The following is a 19,631-nucleotide window of genomic DNA, read 5'->3' as shown; positions in this document are numbered from 1 at the left end:
GAGTAGAATTTGAGTGAAGCTGACAGATTAACTGACCTCAAAGGAGCACAGAAATCCACCCACAATTGCACACATCTTGTTGCTATTCCTGTTCCAGGGATACGCAGCTCATAGGAATAAGAGATTTACGTGTTTTCTCTGTCCCTAAATACTTTAATCACTGAAACTCAATAATCATAGCATTATTCCTTTTCTCTGTAATTATTTTGGGATGGTCTTCATTTTAACATGAAAGTGATATCATGGAAGTACAAAAGGAGGGGTGAAATCAATAAAATTCACATGGAGCCACTGGTTTTAATTTGTGCACACTGAATCTGTGAGGCTGAGAACTCAGTCATAAATGAAGGACAAAAATGACTGTATGGAAAAGAGCAAACATATATTCATATAAACAGCGTTATTAAAGAGAGAAAAAACCCACAATATACTGGATCTTCTAAATAAGCAAAGAAACAAATAGGCCAACAAATAAAGGGAAAAAGACATGCAATAAATATGAATATTTACTGGAGCTATCCATGTATTTCCTCACTCACAAAGACTATGTTCTAGCTGGACAGCCATATAGTAGCACGACAGAACCAATTGAAAGTAATTCAGTGCAAGTATATTTAAGAAACACATACATATAACTGCGATAAAATTGAAAGATAAATTTTTTTCAGGTTTAGCACCAAAAAAACCAAAATCAATGTTTTTTATGATCTCCCCAGTTAATTTTGGTTTTGCTTAAGATTTAACCTGAGGTCACATAATAGGCACATTTTATTAATCAAAAGTTACAGTACCTATCATGCATATAGGATTTGCTAGCCATGTTTACACATGGCACAATCTATGAGTTTAGTTCTGTGTCACACATTACAATAAAACCTGGATCTTCTGTTTTGTTTTTGTTTTTGCCATTTCATCTTTTGGGTTTTGTAGGAAACTATGCGTTAACAACATTTATCACTTAACATATTTTTATTTATCACCAAAGTTGGAAAAAATATAGCTCATCTATTCTAGTGGTTTTCAAACATTTGGCCAGAGTAGAATTGTTCCATTTAAAGAAAATGTGTAGAATTTTACTAGTCAAAAGAAACAAATGAGTTCCTACAATGGAAGAGGAGCAATAGGTGATCTTCCCTATCCCCCTGCAGCTAGTGCTTTCTCTCCTTCCTCATCCTTTCCTACACTTTCAGTGCTGAATGAAGAGTTATATATACACATAGCTTGAAAACATGGGTGGTGTCCATTTCCCGTATTTTATTTATACAGAAACAAAGACACAAAGGCATTCGATGGCTTAACTGATTTACCCATCTACAAAAGGAGGGAGTCCAAACTGTCCCCCATATCTCTTGGCTTCCAAGCCAATGTCTTTCCCTACCATCCTCCTCTATTGCACTCCCTTAGAATGAAGGCAACATAAACCCTGAAGACACCATGATTGAGTTGTGGTTAATTTGGAATCTTCTGTTGCCCCAAAGTTGTTTACCCTGAAGTGTGAAGTTTCCTCATATGGTTCACTAGTTAAAAGCTGCATGGATTGAGCTGGATATATCTCACTTCTAGTGAGGGATTGTTTACATTGTCTGTAAATGCATCCTTTAAAGAGTCCCAATATGAATTCTGAATGTTGTAAGTGGTAGAAAGATAGTATCATTTACCAAGAACTCAGATGCAACGTTAATATGCAAATTTTTGTTATGGAGGAAAGGCATAAATAATCACAAGAAAATAGCTAAGATTTTAAATGTCATGGATTTCATTTGTGGTAATACAGAGAAAGCTGGGTAACCACAGTGCTTTATAGATTAACAAGATTTCTCCCAAAATGTCCTTTAGGGTTATTTATAAATAACTTCCACGCTCTCCACTATGCCCTGGCACCCACCACTTTTTTTTTTTTTTTTTTTTTTTTTACCATTTATAAAATAAAGAGGAAAGAGAAAAATTTATTATGTTTCATCTAAACCCTCAAGTTTTAGAATTCCATGAAAATAAGTATAAAATATCACAGATGAATGTGGGATCATTTGATTAATATTTAAATTTCTGAAAAGTAGAATTTGAGTTAGCTATTTTCTCCAGATATAATCAGAATTTTATCTTAAAACATGAGGTTTATTAATACCCCATAGAGTGAATATTTTAGGTATTTTCCATAGCCCAATTGTATATGAGGCCCTACTTGACTCTCATAAATTTTAAGTAAGCATTACTAGTATCATAAAATTAAAATTACTGTTCACTTGTCAGATGAATTGTGTCCACTTGTTTTGACAAGGGACTTCAAGAATTCTGTTCTTTTCCATTTCTACTATACACAAGCCCCCAAACAGTGGGAAGATATCTGCCTTTTACCTATTAAGATGTGAGTTCCATTTGTTTAGTTCTACTGTTACCTTCCTTAATTATATTTTGAGTTTACTTATCTGATAGTATTCTCTTTATTAGATAAGTTTTATGCAAACATATTTTGAGAAAGAACTATATCAACAAAAACTAGGAACAAAACGGTAATAATAGCTACTAGTTTTTGAGAGTTTCTTTTGTGTCAAGTATGATGCTAACTGCTTTATACATTTTACCTTACTTAATTTTTAACACAGGTCTATAAAAATCATGGCCACAGACAGACAGCCAGGATTAGAACCTGGGTATATAATAATCCACATTCCATGATCTTTACCTCTTTATCCCTCCTAAATACCATATGGTATGGCATAGCACCCAGGGCAATGTTGACATTATTGAAACCTGTTACTGAAAATAAATGAATCTCACCTTGGACCAATCACCCATTCGCCACACATAGCATTTTGAATAATCCTCACAGTCCTCAGCCTCCCTAGGTCTAGTAGAGAGGACACATTTCTTTCTTGGGTTAGTACACCTCACGGTCCGATGACGTACACCTTTGCCACACTTGACTGAGCACTGAAAGATAACATCAGAGGATTTAGATAAAGTCAGTGACTAGGAGATATAGACGATAGACTAAATTATGTTAAGTAGTGGTTTCTAATCATCTCTCATCAGCCCATCACCCACATAAATGCCAGAGAAGAGAATAAAGGATAAGTTTAAGGGTAACATCAGACTAAGCACCAGTACAAGAGGCCAGAAAGAACTTAAGGCACAGTGCTAGAGATAAACAGTTTCAGAAACACTGGACCATTATCAGTGAGTAATATATCATAGGGATTATTTAAGAAAGGCAAATAATATACAGTGATCAAAATGAAAATTACTAAAATTTGATGATGCCAGATTTTTAAACATAATTATGTAAAAAATTCCTTAAATGCTAAGATTTACTCTTTTCTTTAGCCTGAAGAAATGTTTGTGAGAAATGACAATTTCTCACAGAACGTCATTTCTCAAAAACATTTCTAAAAGCTAAAATAGAGAAAATCTTAGCAAAATTAAAATGAAGAGTTTCTTTACATAATTATATATACCTAGAAATCATCATTCTAAATTGTTACATGAATGAAAATAATTTGATTCCAAAATAGTCTAGTTATTTTCATAAATAACTGATGCTTGATGATGGTGACATAATAGATTGAAGCGTGTGTATATTCCACCGATATTTTTCTAGGTGCAATTTACACTCTCATTTATATTTATCCTCCCTATTATGGAATATGCATAAAGTATCCTTGGTTTTCCTGGCAAGCTTTATTGACCATCTGAACATGGGGACCAAAGTTGCATTAGACTTGTGGGTGGGGTGTAGTCGATGTGGCAAAATTTGGAAGTTCAGCTTATATTTGTGTCTGAAAAGGTTTAAAGAAAGAGTTACAGTATACATTTAGCAGTAATATTGTGTAGGAATAAAATGCTGATTCCCAAATCATTGCACAGAGCTGCAACGAGAGGTAGAATCTGAGCTCACCATCTTGCTCACATTGGTAGATTTTAGCAACATTTCTGTTCCTGAACACTTGAGCATGGAATTAATGACATTTTAAATACACTAAATCTTACACAAAAGAGTAATTGTCTCAGAATTTATAGCTTGCATTTGAATATGTTGAGCTTTAGAGTGAACTGTATGTTTCAATTTGACATTTTGGTATTTATATTTTTAATTTGCAATTAAAACTATCTTCGATCCACACAATCAAGTTTTAAATTAAAACAGAACAAGAGAGACATTTTCATTTGGCATATTGCATTGCGACATATTATTTCTCCCAGCTGGTGCCAAAAATCTGTATAGCAGAGTGTATCTGACCTATTGCCTCCTGAAAAGTTTACAAAAATGTTATGGTTGGGGTGGGGTTGGCGTATTTTTGTTTCTCTGTTGCTCATGTGAATCTTCTCTCCAGATTGAACTGATTCATATTGATGTAAAATCTGATATGGCATTCATTTTGAAAAGTATGCATTAAAAATGAAAAAGAATCTATTAAACAGCAAGTTACAACCTAGAAAAGTAAGAGAACAGAAAGTCAGGCTGTTTCCTTATACGCTTTTTGGGGAGTTGGGTTAATTGAAGAACATATTGAAGCCATATTATTTAAGCCACCTTATCCTCATTTTCAAGAGTGTCTAATTACTTCAACAAAGCATTTTCTATTTATCATTTTCACACCCTATCTAATATTCTGAAATTAAATAGATGATTTTGCTCTGTGTGTGTGTAGGTGTGTCTTTGCATGTGTGTATGAATATATAAGTGTGAGTGTTTGCATGCACCCCACACACTCAACTAAAATGCTTCAGAGAAGACATTAAATATAAGTAATGAGTGGTGTTTATTATTATGCAAAGATATGGATCATGATAAAATAAATCACTATGGGATGGTATGGAACACAACTGCATGTAACATATTACGAGCTAGCGGGGGGCAGGGTGGTACAGTGAGTTAGCCTTGGGTTCAAATCCCAACTCTATCACTTAGGTAGGATTCTGGGTAAGCTATTTAATTTCTCTGAGCTGTATAACCTTCATTTATAAAATAGTAAAACAAGTTTCTTGCATTGGTGATTAGAAACAATATACCAAATATAAAATAAAAACAATACTTCTTGCTCACATGAAATGATTGTTAAATGTTAATTTCCTTCCTTCTTTTCCTTTTAAATGTTCAGGGATATGCAATGAGTCAAATGTGTATTTTAATGTGTGCTCATTCCAGAGTGTACTCAGAGAATATAAGTGAAAAAGCAGAATTCTAAAGCACATATAAAAAGTGTGATAGATTGCAACAATATAGAATAAAGAGTAAATATCTTTGTCTTTTTCTTTCTAAAAAGTTTCTTATGAATGTATTTATTTCATAATCAGGAAAATTAATAGAGAATATTGAAAAATATCAATTGCCATGGAGAGAGATTCTGAACATAATACGACCTGACATCATACAAGCTCAGAGTCAGAGAAGGAAAAGGGAAAGAGGGGGTGAGTACTGCACCTCGGACCACACTCCTGCCTCCCACACAGTCATGCAGTCCTGGCCCTCGCAGCGCTGGGCAGAGGCTGGCTTCGGTCCCGCGCAGTCCCTCTCCCGGGCTCTAATCAGAGTTCCGTTGCTCAGTTGTTGGGTACAGGCCACTTGTCTGCTCTGCATCCCTTTTCCACAAGTCCGGGAACACGGGGTCCATTCTGTCATCATCCATCTAAAAGCAAAGCAAGAATCCTGGATACAAGTTATAAGGTATCTACCTACCATATATCTTGACCTGTCTAGAATTAGCAGGATGTATCTTTATACTTTTTTTTTTTTACTAACATTATGGTTTTCTCCAAGATGCCCATGCTTCCTATTGCCTTGAATGTTCCATATTGCTTATCTCAGAGTCTTGTTCTTTTTAGAATCTCAAAGGTATAAATCAGATTCTGTCCATGTCATACCACACAGTGCTTTTAACTACTCATTATATTGCCATGTTGAGGTACTTTGTTAAGTATAAAATTGCTAATATCTAGGAGTTATTCCTATTCTTTGTGTTTTTAATCTTCACACTAGCCCCAAATGTGTTAGGTAACACAACTATCATGGCCATTTACAGAAAGGGAAACCGAGGCAAACAGCTGTATGGTAACTTACCAAAGGTCACAAGGCTGTGGAGACGGAAACTGAAATGAGGCTGCAGACTACCTCACAATGAGAGATGTGCGGGTATTATTAGCAAGGTAACAGAAGCCTCTGACTGAGAATCCCCTCTTACCCGGATGAAGCAGTCACCAAGGCATTATGCCTATTTCTGGCAACAAGATTTCTGTGACTGGACATATCCTTCCAGGTACAGTTACATTTGCTTCTTTAGGCTAGCCACTGTCTAGCTGCAGCGTGATCACAGACACTGGAGCAACAGACTCAGGGCTAAACTTAACTTGACCTATTTTACAGGTCCTCAGGATTGCAATAGTATTCTTTGATTTCACTGATTCGGTCACTTAGACAATACATATGTATTTTAATACATGGATGGAGATCTTTTTTCCCAAACAATCATTAGGGCAGTGATTTAAATCTATGTCACTTCCATTTCTAGTGAATTGGAATTTGCTCTGTGAAAACTGATTACATAAAATGGAGTCATTTTTGTCATACCCAACTAAAATAGTTGGGGGGGGGGCATAGAGAAACACACTTCAGGCCACGAATGCCTATTCTGGGAACTGTCTTGCAGGCCTATTGGCCTGTGATGACTTTAAGATTATAAGCCTTACCTAGTAACTGCTCACCAGTCAGAACTCGCCAACTCCCTGCAATACACTGTGGTCACCAATGTAACCTTCCTCTTTTCCCCAATAAAACCCCAGCCTTTCCCTTTGTTCTTTGAACACACCTAAGGGCTACCTGATTTGTATGTCCTGAATTGCAATTCTTGTATATAATTTCCAAATAAACCCTTTGCTTGGAGATTCATCTGTCTATATATTTATTTCATGTTGGCAACCCTAAGGACCACTAATTTAAACACCTCCCCAAATTTACATCGGGAAGGAACCAAGGCCTATGCCAAAAAAGGGATTCATGAAATTTGGTATTAGTATAATTCCTGTCAGTAAAAATCCTCCCTGCATTTTCCATTACCTGGTCAACCTTACAGGAGGATACAAACTATCTGTGCAATCTTACTTCACACAATGTAGGGCAGTCAAAGCCTTGAAGTAAATTCTGGGTACCTTACTAACTGTGCATATTGTTGAAATAATACTTAAAAGCTGTAAGTTTATATTTTCCTATTTGTAAAAGGGTTTATTATTATATTGCCTAACCTGTAATAGGCACTCAGTATACAGTGCTTAATGTGTATATAATAGTATATTTATAAATAGATTATACTTATACAAATATTTCTCTAGCTTCATCTCATACTGGTTTAGAAAATAAGACACATGCTGAGCTCGTTCCCCAAACACTTTTGCTTTTCGCCTCATGGCATTTGTTTATGTAGGATCCTCTGCCTAGATCCTTGACAGACAGCTCTCAGCTCCTTCCTCCTGGAAGGGCATCTCCATTCAATAAACAGGGATTGTTCCTTTGCCCTCTGTCACCTGGTTTACAGCATTTACAGAACTTACTAGATATTCCCTAAGCAAGTAGAGGGGCTTAAAAGCTGCCTAAGGAATTTAGCCTTCTTTTCCTTTTTCATATATAAATTCCTCAAAGATATAGATCAATGCATTGTTCTTTGCATCTGTAACACTTTTCACACAATAGTTTTTCTTTAAACATTTCTTGAAATGAAATTCATTTCACTTCATTTTAAAGAAATAGCCTCAATTATTCTGCATTTACCTAAACCCAAATGTTCCTAGCAATGATCCACATTTTGAGGAGTCACATTCTTACAGCCTAGTTTTCTCATCTATAAAATGTTTTAATTCTAAATGATTTTATGCTTCTATTTCTGAAAAAGGAAAAATTTCACGGTAACATTGGTACTCTAATACTGACTTTGACAAGGTTTTTGTTTGCTGGTCTATCAAGTGTGATGCAGATCTACCATTTTGCTATGGAGTCCCCTAGTGGATTTTTCCTAAAGTGAATATTTATCTTCTAAATATAGTTTCTACTTCATATTTCTGCACAAGAATATCCAGGAAATAATCACAATTTAAATCCAACTACATAGCTTTCCCCCCAACTATGAAACCCAGAAGATACTACTAAACAAAAGCAGTATTTACAATTTCATGAAATTTCATATTTTTAAATAAATTTTTGAGATCCTTAATATAATATTAAAAAGTCACTTTTTCTATTCCTTGTGAAAACTGCTCATAAATAAGAACTAAAATTTAAAATGTATAAGAGAATGCATTTTTGTATTTTAGAATTCATCTAATCTGGAGTGGTTTCATTTCCTTATCTCTACAATGCCTTCTTACAAAGCTATTTACTAGCGCATCAGCCTATTTTATATTCGGCACATAGGGTGCCATCAGGCCTTTTGATGACTTTTTCAACAAGTGTGAATGGAAATTAAAATGTTTCTTACTTGGGTGGAGAAAGAGGAAAGGCAGAATAAATAAAGGTTGTGCTCTGCCAGAAAGCCTTGGAACGTTTTCCTGTGATGACCCTTAATAGTTGCCCATGCCCATTGCTTCCCAATATTTTGGTTGACCTAACTGACATTGCTTCTTGGTGGTTCAAATATACTGCCTCCCTTTCCAAGGGAAGGATGATAATAATCTCTGACAAAGAGACTTCCAATCTCAAATTGCAAAAATTTCTTACTCAGAAATGTACCATTTAAAATTATTCATTTTACCAAATCATTATTGAGCCATTTCCCCCCAAGATAGCTATGAATCAACAATAAATGGTGTGTATTGTAAACTCTGCTCCTTCACAGACCAAGTTAGCAAGTGACCGATATGCTCTAGTCCTCAAATCCAGCTCATTCCAGATTCCTGATGTTTCTGAAAAAGCCATGCTTCTTTCATTGAAATGGAAAAACTATATGGTACATAAAAAAATTGGTTGTTTTGAAATATTTTAATAAATTATTTAACAAAATATAATTTAGCATTTTGATGTCTATTTAAAAGGATAGAGGAAGGCAAATAGAATTCTTAGGAATAGTGGTAACAATAAGGAACTGAGTTCTTTAGCTGACAGGGCAAAGGCCAAAACCTCTGGTCATGTATCTGACGGCACTGAATGGAAAAAACCCAAGGATCTGACTACAGGTAGCAATAATTCCCTAGGTCACCCTACCTGATTGCTACAATGCATCGTAAAAAAGCTTTACCAGCTCACCTACTTACGGAGTTAGGTTGAAAAGCATACACCCAGGGAGATGCAATATACAAGACATTATTGAAAGTATATTAATGTATTTTTCTCTTTTGCACATCCTTTTACATATCATTCTTCCCACCTATTCTTTTAGAAGCATATATCTGCCTGGGATAGGACTGTTAGAACAGGAATACAAAAGAAAGGAAAATTTGATAATCAACTTTTGATATCTTAAATACATCGAATCTATGGCAAAGCAAGCCTTGAGATTTCAACTCCATAGAGGAAGAAAGTATTTTCCAAATTATTTTAATATCTCATTAACATGGCATAAGCCATATCTGGAGGGATAATAATTGAGTTTTACAATAAGGCAGAAATAAAGGGAACTAAGAATGCAGTGCTACAAAAGAAAGGGAGTAAAGTGGGGATACAGAGAAATCAGGACTGAGCATTTGCCTGATGACACTAATTCCCAGGGAAATTATTTAAGATAGAGAGCCCAATATGGTTAATTGGCAACTTTGTTCCTCCCCTCTTTACATTCCCCCCTGCCCTATACCTACTCATTGTGGAGGAGGGCCATGAAGATTATATTTGTTATAGACTGCTACAAAGCCGCAAGTTCTTTGCATATTTGAGTTGCAGGGTTTGTAAATTCACCATGGCTCCATTGCAGAAGCTATTGTGAGGGGAGATAATTCTCTGACTACCTGAGAACTCACAACTGTGTCCTAACTCATTGGGCCTCAACAAAGTCCTGAATGTCAGAGTAAATATTTCTGTCCCCATATTCTAGAAGAATCAATCCAGCCTCATACTTTGTCATCCCATCCCTAAAAGTTTTTAGAATTTTTCACATTAGGGCTGAGTCCCACTCCAGCTGAGCAGGTAGATTTTCAGAAGCCCTGTGATTGCTGCTAGGCTGCTCCAAAAATTCTACTCAGGTTCCATTCATTTGTCTTTGTCTCTTGTTCCAGAAGGCATGACCTGCTTTCTTCTCCACTTTATGCTGCTCAGCATTGCTGTTTTCTCTCCCCCATTCATGAGTTTCTGGCCTCCTTTGTTGCCTAATCCTCAATAGGGGAAGTCAGAGGAGACCAAGGCAACTACTGTGCAGCAACTAGGACCCAAGTCGGGAATCCAGTGATCGGAGATCAGAATTGGGCAGTTTGTATTGGGAACTCTGGGAAAAGCAGTGATGATCTTGCCTCAAAACAGAAGCACCACACTACCCCTGCTGATCTGTTCGGGCCTGGGGCCTGGGGCCTGGGGCCTGGCCAGTCCTGCTTTGATTTATATGACCACTGGCAAATTCTAACACACCATTTCAGAGAAGTAAAAAGCAAGTAGGTAAATTCCACCAAATAACCAGATTACCAAATAATTGTAACTGCTCCCTTCCCATTAAGTGGTTGTTTTCACCCTGTGGCGAGCACAGTTAAAGTCAAGGTGAGTCTTAGCTTTACTTTCTTAGACCGAGCTTATTTAAAACTTTACATTTTGGTACATACTGCTTTGCAATGTTTTTAAGAAAATGTGATTTCAATAATATTCTGAGAGTTTTTTAAAAAGCCAGCACTTTAATAGCCAAACAATGCTTTAATATTTGCTGGAGTAGGGCTACCTTGTTTGACATGGTTGCTCATTGCACTTTCGAATCTGTGGCTCTGGCTTGGTTAAGTATTTGCATTTCTTATTGTCCACAATGCTGATATTTTTGCTCATGATTTTTGTGCAAGACACTGTTGTCTTCCTTTCGCCTGAAAAGAGTAAATAAACATATAAAGAAATGTTAATATAGACCTTTATGCAATTAATATACTCTGGAAGTGTTCACAGACATGTTACGCTTTCCAAAGATATTTAAACAAATTTTAGGTTACATCAATGAAAATAGTGTTATCTATACTTTACATAAAAAATGTATCTCTGGGCTTAAAGAAGATGAATGGTAATTTTTTTTCTAGTTAGAAATTAAGTGGTAGGTTTTATATATGAAGTGATTGTAGCAACATAAGTTAAGATATAAAACTAAAGATTTGTTGTAAAGAATTGTGGCTATCTTTTACCATTACGTGGTTGAAGGCTGTGTTTGCATAAAACATTAGTTTACTCTCCCTAATGGGCCTTCCTGGAAGCACATAAACATGCAAATAAACACATATGCACATTTTATCATTTGGTTGTATGTCATCAGTGCTCTATAGTGAGTTATGAGAAGCAAACTTATTTTGAGTATAATTCAGACCTTTATTCTTATCACCTCTGATGAAGACCCCAAAAGTTCTAGAAATCTTTACTCTCAAATAATTGTCATGTTCTCTAAGAAAAGACATGGAACTCTTACCATCTTTCACCAGATTTCAGAAAACTAAATTTTCTACTTCCTCTGGTATGATAAAGTCTGGTTACAGGGGGTAAAAATGGCAATTATGCTGTATTCATTTTGCTTACAGCCCTATAAGCACATTTCCTTGACAGGACTTTTATTATTCATCTTACACTTAAAGTCTAGTAAATATGCGCTAATTTATTTCTCCTTATACAAGTCTTACATGTAAATTTCCTGTGAGTAAAAAAAAGATAAAACACCCATATAAGATTTAATAATCTAATTTAACCTTTTGTTTGACATTATAAAATAATTAAATCAGTCAACGATTTTAAAGCCAGATGAGTCATGCAGAATTAAGAAGAAATCACAAGTCTTCTGGGTCACTATTGAGAGGCCCATTAGTTAGGGTCCTATGACTGTCATGCAATGATAATTAGGAAGCTCAGAGTGTTCATGCTCAGAGTGGTAATGACAAACATGAAAGTCTGGGCTGGTGGCAGAGAGGTCATTCTGTCACTCAGGAGAAAGGGGAGGCTGGCATCAGGAATGCAGGAAGAAGGCATGTAGAGAGAGAGATACTTTGAATAATTTTGGGGTTCTGTATCTTTTACTTTGAAGGTGGATGGTTAGAGACAACAGGGTGGTCAGGTAGAAGGCAAAAGAACAGTTGTAGGTTCAGTAGCCTTCCTTGATTTCCCTTTCAACAACATGGAACATATTCCTACCACAATTTGTAGTATAAAAACATGACTACATCTATATACATATAGGGATTAACTAACAATTGTATCTGTGATTATTGCATATCATATTATTGAACTATTTAGGCCTTCGGTTCTATTTCCTAACAGAGGTAGCACAGTGTTGGACAAATCATTTCCTTTCTGAGAAATCCTAGTATTCTGGTGGAATGTAATTTATTCTACGGGGGGAGCTCAATACAGACAATACAATGCCAGGCAGGTAACAGGCTCTTTCCCTTGAGTGAGAGGAGGCGTGCTTCTTAGCAGGCCACTATGGCTAAGGACGTGTGCACCAGTGGGCCAACAATGCATAGGGCCTTGAGATGGACATCCAATCACAGGTTAAAAGGTGTCACTCAGGAGAGATGGGTTAGGAAAAAAAACATGGTCCCTAGGTAGATGAATTAGAAAACAGTGCTCCTTCCCCACATAGAGGCAACCCTACAGCAGGGTACATGGCTTGGCAAATAGAGCATGGGCTGGACTGCAGTCCCCTTGGCTTGGGACTTTATGCAGTGCACAAACACCTACCTGAATGCAACACTACAGCTTCAGAGGACCTCTGGCCTTACCTGTGCAGCTCACACAGCAAGATGACCTGATGCTACCTTGCAGAGGAAAGGCAACTATTCATGCCCCACAAGCACTAATGGGGCTGTATAGGCCATTCCTTGGTAGGTCAAGAAGTAGGGGTGTGGCATTAGACTTAACCATAGTAGTGCTCAGTACCCAACAACTTACAATGATTTTCAAATAAACTTCTAGAGAAGCAGCAACAACTTATTATGTTCATTTTTTCACATAGAGAAAACAGACCTCACAAAGCAGGAATCATCTAAACGTAAGAATCCGTGATGGATTTTCAATCAACTTCTTCCTAGTTTCCTATGCTTTAGGGGATCCTTTATGACCTGATGCATATATTAAATATATGTGCAAATTTCATGTAACGTTTTGTGAAATTAGCATATAAAAGTACTATTTCTACATTATTATGCTGCATAGCTAAAAGTAGGATTAAATTAAATGTTACTTTTATGAAATATAAATGTTAGCTTTAAAATCTAATTTGAAGCCTTCACAGTCATGACACTCTTTACAGAACAGATGTAGTTGTCTACACTAATTTAAATAATGGTATTTTTGCCAACTACAACACAGAAAGATGACAAACAGACATTATCCAGAAAGTTTTGCTGAACACATATGTAATCATAGAGTAAATAACCCAGGGCTAATTATACTGCATTTTTTTGTTATTGGAAAATATGTAACCTTACTTATGGTAGCCCAGGCCTAACATGTTGAGCTATTGAAAAAAAAAATCCTTTAAGTATAAGTACTGACATATCAAAAGGGAAATAGGTACTGGTACCATTTTAGAGAGCACCTTCGTGGTGCGCTAAGAAAGCATGAGTGGGCATGAGTATGAATTGGGGCATTTCCATCTACATTGTAAGAAGGAAACATTTTCACAGCAGGAGAAGCTTAGCCGTACTTTTTTTTTTTTTTAACGAAAACAATAGAATCAGAAAAAAAGTATGTTGCTTTGTTACAGACATATTATGCCTATGAAAATACAACTAAGATCTTAAAGCCATATTGAAATGTTATTGTTTAATTTTTTCTCATATATTTTTATGTCCCAGCCAACACAGGCAATTTCCATTCTAGTATCTAATAGCAGTATCCACAACACATTTAATACTATGGAATCTAGGGACAAACAGAAAGTGATGAAGTAACTGGCCTTCTGCTGGACCACGAGGGGTTGCAAGGTGTTGACAGTGTATTGCTTAATGGCAATTAACTCCATCTCTGGGTAATTCCCATTAAATCAGTCTTGGGAAAATCAGTTTGGATGTTTTTTAATACAATTATAGATAAAATAAAATAATCATTATGCATGCATCTCTTTACCAAATTTGAGTAAAATCTGCAAATGAAGGGTAATTTTTATTTACTAATTCTTTGTGCTCTGAAGACATTTAACAAAGACCAAACATATTTAATGAGCCTTTTTTTCCAGTCTAACAAATAAGCTGACTTTTTTTTTCTATGCTCTGTATTAAAGCCATAAAGTGAATATTTTTAAATAAAACTATATTCTACCCAGGTAGATCATATTTCTAGAACCTCCATCATAAATGCTGAAACACATTCTTGTGGGTTGGTTCAGTGTTTCAAAACACATCATTGAAATTCTCTACATGTATATTATTAAACATTCCAATTTTTAAAATAAAATTATGGTATTCTATAGGACAGAGACATATATATATATTTTTTATTTTTTGTCTTTATGTTTTTCTTTTAAAAGTTTTACTTTTAAAATTTTCTGTTGAACCAACAAAAGTTAGTAAACATGCAAATCAAAAATAAACATACTTTAATAAAGATGAAAGACTTTTCTCTGAGCACCTCTTGGATCTATGTAAAATGTTGATTATTTTTTTATGAATCCTTTTTTTTTTAACTTGAACAACTTCTAAAATCATGTCATGCCTTTTACTTCTTAGAAACTTTTAAAAATATTTCTATAAAATATATTTTCCTCAGAGTTTGGGCTTAGTATTGACTATTTCACTTTTTATTTTAGTGAAAAAAATTATTTTGTATTATTCACAACACCCACTTTATAATCCACTCTGATCTTGTCATTTCTCATACAAATATTTTAATGGTATCCCATAACTTTCAAGTTAAATTTAACTTGAGTGCTAGCATTACATTCAAGAACCTTCTTCAACTGGTTTTCTTCCTATTTTCTGATCAAATCACTTCCCACTCCCTAATCCTAATATTTTACACCCTAGTAATAAACTTTCTCAGTTACCAAGGCCCTTTGCACCTATGTATATCCCTGGAAGTCTTTCTATATCTTCTTTTATCACTCTGTATAGTGATTTTATTATTATCTGACACCCTACTTGATGGACAGTGAGTTCTCTGAAAGCAGGAAGCATTCCTCTTTGGACCACCCAGAAATAGTGGGTGCACAGTCAGTACTGGTAAAGGAATAAATAAATAAAATATAAGCATGTAATTCAAGCCTTCAGTGCTTTGTTTGCTAAGAGGCTCATCTCAACACTGTGCTTCCTAAGATGGTGAAAAAATCATTTGCAAACTAAATGACCAATTATAGAGAAGAGTTATCCACGAAAAATCCAGTTCATGGATTATTATCTTTAAAAATCAAGTCTATAAACTTCAGTTTACATTAATATAAAAATGTTTTAAGGAAAGAAAGTAGAATACAAAATTGTATTAGATACTGAAAAAAATAATGCAGAGAAAAAAGTGAAAAATACATATATTTTCATGCATTTTCTTTGACTAATAACATTTATTTTGGTACATGCATATGTACAAGTGGAAAAATGAAACAAACCACACCTTAAAATGTTCTTTCCTGTCAAACATATTCTAGAGGGTTTAAAAAGATAGAGGCATTGAGTACGTCCTTACAGTATGGATACAGACAAGGGAAGCAGTGTCTTGAAGATCCCATAGTGCAGCGCTGAGGGCATGAGAGTTGTAAGCTAGATGAACTTGGACTAATGTGAAGAACATAGAGTTGGCTTATTCACACTGGATATACTTAGGATTTCCAAAGAGCATGTTTAACTCTTCATTTGTTTCAAAAATCCAAAGATTTGAATCTTTGCATCCCCATTCTAGGTTTTATTTCATTAATCCATCCACTAGATCAAAATAAATCCTAGAACAATGCAGATTCCACACACAACCCCCCAATATTATAGAATGATACATCTCTAATGCCTCTGAAGACCAAGATCACTTAAAACAGGTCTTTTATGTCAAAAAGAACTTTATAGCAAACTGATCCATACTTCTGAGGTGCCAAAATAAATTTAAAACATTCCTTCAAATATTTTTAGATGTTTTAGAACTCTAATGCAAAGTAAACATTTATTTCATGAACACCTTAAAGTTTGAAAATAAAAGGACTAGTGTCAATGGCCAATGCTAAGATACAAAATTATGCATCCATTCAAATTTTTCTAGAACTATGATTAGACTTTGAAAAGATTGTGATGAAAAGTGTGTGATAGCCTGTGTATATATGTTAAACCGGTAAAAAAAATTTACTTGAAATCACCATCATTTATTAGATATTTTAAGATAATATTCCTTTTAAAAAAGAATTTTCATCTCTTAGGCTTCTCATATCTTATAATCACTGGCATTAATAAATTAATACAAATGCATAATGAATTAAGTTTAGTTTGCGCTACCATTTTAAAACTTAGTTTGAGATACTGATGTCAAAGATCATTACAATAAAAATATATCTATAAAACACTCATATCTGTTTAAAATTTATTCTTCCCACTTATTACTGGCCATCTAATACCTTATAACAGATTTAGAAAAATGATTTATGCCAAACACTGAAATTTTATACTGCCCTGTGATTTTTTTTTTGCTCTTACTTAATATATTCCTATAAAGTAGAATAGTTCTATTATTATCCCTCTTTGCTGTTGAAGATCAATTTTGCATGAATCTGTTTCCAATGTTCTGTGCTTTGAACTTACTCTCATTTAATTCATGAATATGCTGAAAGATTACAAAGCTCTTTCTGGCTATAAAATTGACTATACAAAGTCAGAAATGATGCGATTCTTGAAATCCTGTCCATCCACTTTATTTATGAACTGCAAAGGAAAATAATATCCCAAAGCCCAGAAATATCTTGGCATTGAAATGAATATGCGCCCTATTAACATAGAGATAATTGAAAACTGTTGACTAAACATAATGAAACAGAGTTGAGAGGGAAGGTCTACTCAAGCACAAATCATATAGGAGTTGTGTATACATAGTGAGAAGGACTATTTTACAAAGTCAGCCATTTGAAATAAAAAATAAGGGCATATCTAAATTCTTTATTTAACAGAATACAATGAAACATCTTTTTGAACCCAAAGAAAACCTAAATAATCTCTAGGAGACATGCTCTATTTTGTGGAAAGAAACTACATTAAGCCTACTGAGCCACTATCAAAGGCAGTATGATGGGGAGGAAAGAAGACCTACACTCAGGAGTCATGAATTCTAATCCTGCCTCTACCCCTAAAGGGCCATGTAACCTTGGAAAGTCACTTAATCTCTATATAGGCACTTCCTTTCTCTCATGGGGAGAATTTAGAAGTCATTCTTAAGAATATTTAATATTCCTTCTGACTCGGAAACTAGAGGAATTTATAGTGAATTTCTATTCCTTAACACTTAGCAATTGGCACACATAATTCAGAGAAGTAATTAATGCAATTTGGGGAAAAAAATTTAACCCTAAACAATTTGCTTTTTCAGACTCAAGACTGACAAATTCTGCATGTCTGCTTCTAATGCAGCTTCTATTAGCCCACAATTGCAGAAGAGGGAAAAACAAAATGAGGGTAATAGAATGCCCTGGGCGAGCATTTTCCTGTTTAGAATTTTAAATGTAAAGATTTCAATGACCACATTTCAGCGCTAGAAGCTGAACCACCAGCGTGCCCATCACTTCACTCCCACAGCGCCCACCTCCACCGTCACGCGTGAGGGCTGCTCAGTGGGGTTGTGGACGTGACTAAGATCTCACCTGAGTTACTCGCTATCTTCTAGGAGACGGAGCGTCCTGTTCTCCAATTCTGCTATTTTCTCTTAAGTCCACTCCACTTAATCTTTTGAGCCAAACACTTCATTAAAATCAATTTTTCACAAGGCCACCATTAACCTCCATGTTTCAAACATAATAAATATAATATATTTAAATATAATACTTCTCAGTCCACATTATTTTTTACTTATTAGCAGCTTCAGTGATTAAGCTGATCATTCTTTCCTTTTTGTAACTCTTTCTTCACCTGCCTTACGGAAGAGCATTCTCTCCTGAATGCGTTTTCTCCTCTGTGGCTGGCGACTCATTTTAATCTGTTTCCTGGTTTCTCCTCATTTCCCCAAACTCTAAATGGTAGAGTACCCCAAGTCTCAATCCTCTAAGAGCTTGTCTCTCTCTTCGTTCACTTCTTTGGTGACTTCACCTAGTCAGTGTTTTTTATTTTTTTCTCATTTTTAATTAATTATTTATTACTAGCATATTAATTATTACAAATCATGATTTTTCTTTATATCCTTTAACCAATCTATCACTTCCTAAACCTACTCCCTCCCTTCCCCCCATCTCTAGTATCCTTAGGTATTTTCTCTCCTTCTGAAAGGTCAATGTATTGTTGTGGGCCTTCCTCCCTCCCTTCATTTCTTCTTTCCCTTCCTTTCCTTCTTAGTATCCAGTTATGAGTGAGAAAAGGTGCTATTTCTCTTTCCTTGTCTGGTTTATTTCACTTAACACAATTTTCTCCAGACTCATCCATGTTGCTGCAAATGGCAGAATTTCATTCTTTTTTATGGCTGAGTAGTGTTCCATTGTGTAGATATAGCACATTGTTCTTATCCAGTCCTCCATCAATGGACACTTAGGTTGGTTCCATATTTGAGCTATTGTAAACAGAGCTGTGATAAACATAGGAGCACAGGTATCCCTTAGACATGATGATTTCCATTTCTTTGGATATATACCCCATAGTGGGATTAATGGATCATATGGTATTTCTATCTGTAGTTGTTTGAGGAGCCTCCATACTGTTTTCCATAATGGCTGTGCTAATTTACAATCCCACCAACAGTGCAGAAGAGTTCCCCTTTCCCTGAATCCTCACCAGCATTTGTTATTCTTGGTCCTTTCAATAATGGCCAGTCTAACTGGGGTGAGATGATATCTCAATGTGGTTTGGATTTGCATTTCTCTAATGACTAGTGATGCTGAGCATGTTTTCACATACCTGATGGCCATCTGTATGTCTTCCTTTGAAAAATGTCTATTCTTCTCCTTTGCCCATTTTTTAATTACGTGATTTGTTTTTTTACTGTATAGTTGTTTGAGTCCTTTATATATTCTGGATATTAATCCCTTTGTTGGATGTATAGCTTGCAAATATTTTCTCTCATTCCATGGGTTGTCTTTCTGCTCTGTTGATTGTTTTCTTTGCTGGGCAGAAGCTTTTTAGTTTGACATAATCCCATTTGTTTATATTTTCTTTTGTTGCTTGTGCTTTTGGGGTCTTATTCATAAAGTCTTTGCCCAGTCCTAATTCCTGAAGTGTTTCCCCTATGTTTTCCTTTAGTAATTTTATGGTTTGGGGTCTTATATTTAAGTCTTTAATCCATTTTGAGTTGATTTTTGTATATAGTGAGAGGTACAGGTCCAGTTTCATTCTTCTGCATATGTAAGTCCAAGTTTCCCAGCACCATTTATTGAAGAGGCAGTCTTTTC

At 35.3% G+C, this 19,631-nt stretch overlaps 1 protein-coding gene across 1 annotated transcript in view; it reads right to left on the bottom strand.

Moving 5' to 3' along the window:
* The window catches only part of ADAMTS19 (ADAM metallopeptidase with thrombospondin type 1 motif 19), a 265,672-nt gene that overhangs the window by 27,431 nt on the left and 218,610 nt on the right, over positions 1-19,631 (bottom strand). The window contains exons 19-21 of the mRNA XM_063087880.1: positions 10,836-10,971; positions 5,423-5,627; positions 2,779-2,931 (exon numbers count right to left, since the gene is read on the bottom strand). Coding sequence (XP_062943950.1) covers positions 2,779-2,931; positions 5,423-5,627; positions 10,836-10,971 — 494 coding nt within the window. The remainder of the gene's footprint in view (positions 1-2,778; positions 2,932-5,422; positions 5,628-10,835; positions 10,972-19,631) is intronic.

The sequence above is a fragment of the Cynocephalus volans genome, chromosome 2 (genome assembly GCF_027409185.1).
Source record: "Cynocephalus volans isolate mCynVol1 chromosome 2, mCynVol1.pri, whole genome shotgun sequence".
NCBI lineage: Eukaryota > Metazoa > Chordata > Mammalia > Dermoptera > Cynocephalidae > Cynocephalus > Cynocephalus volans.
This window is presented reverse-complemented; position numbering and strand designations above follow the sequence as displayed.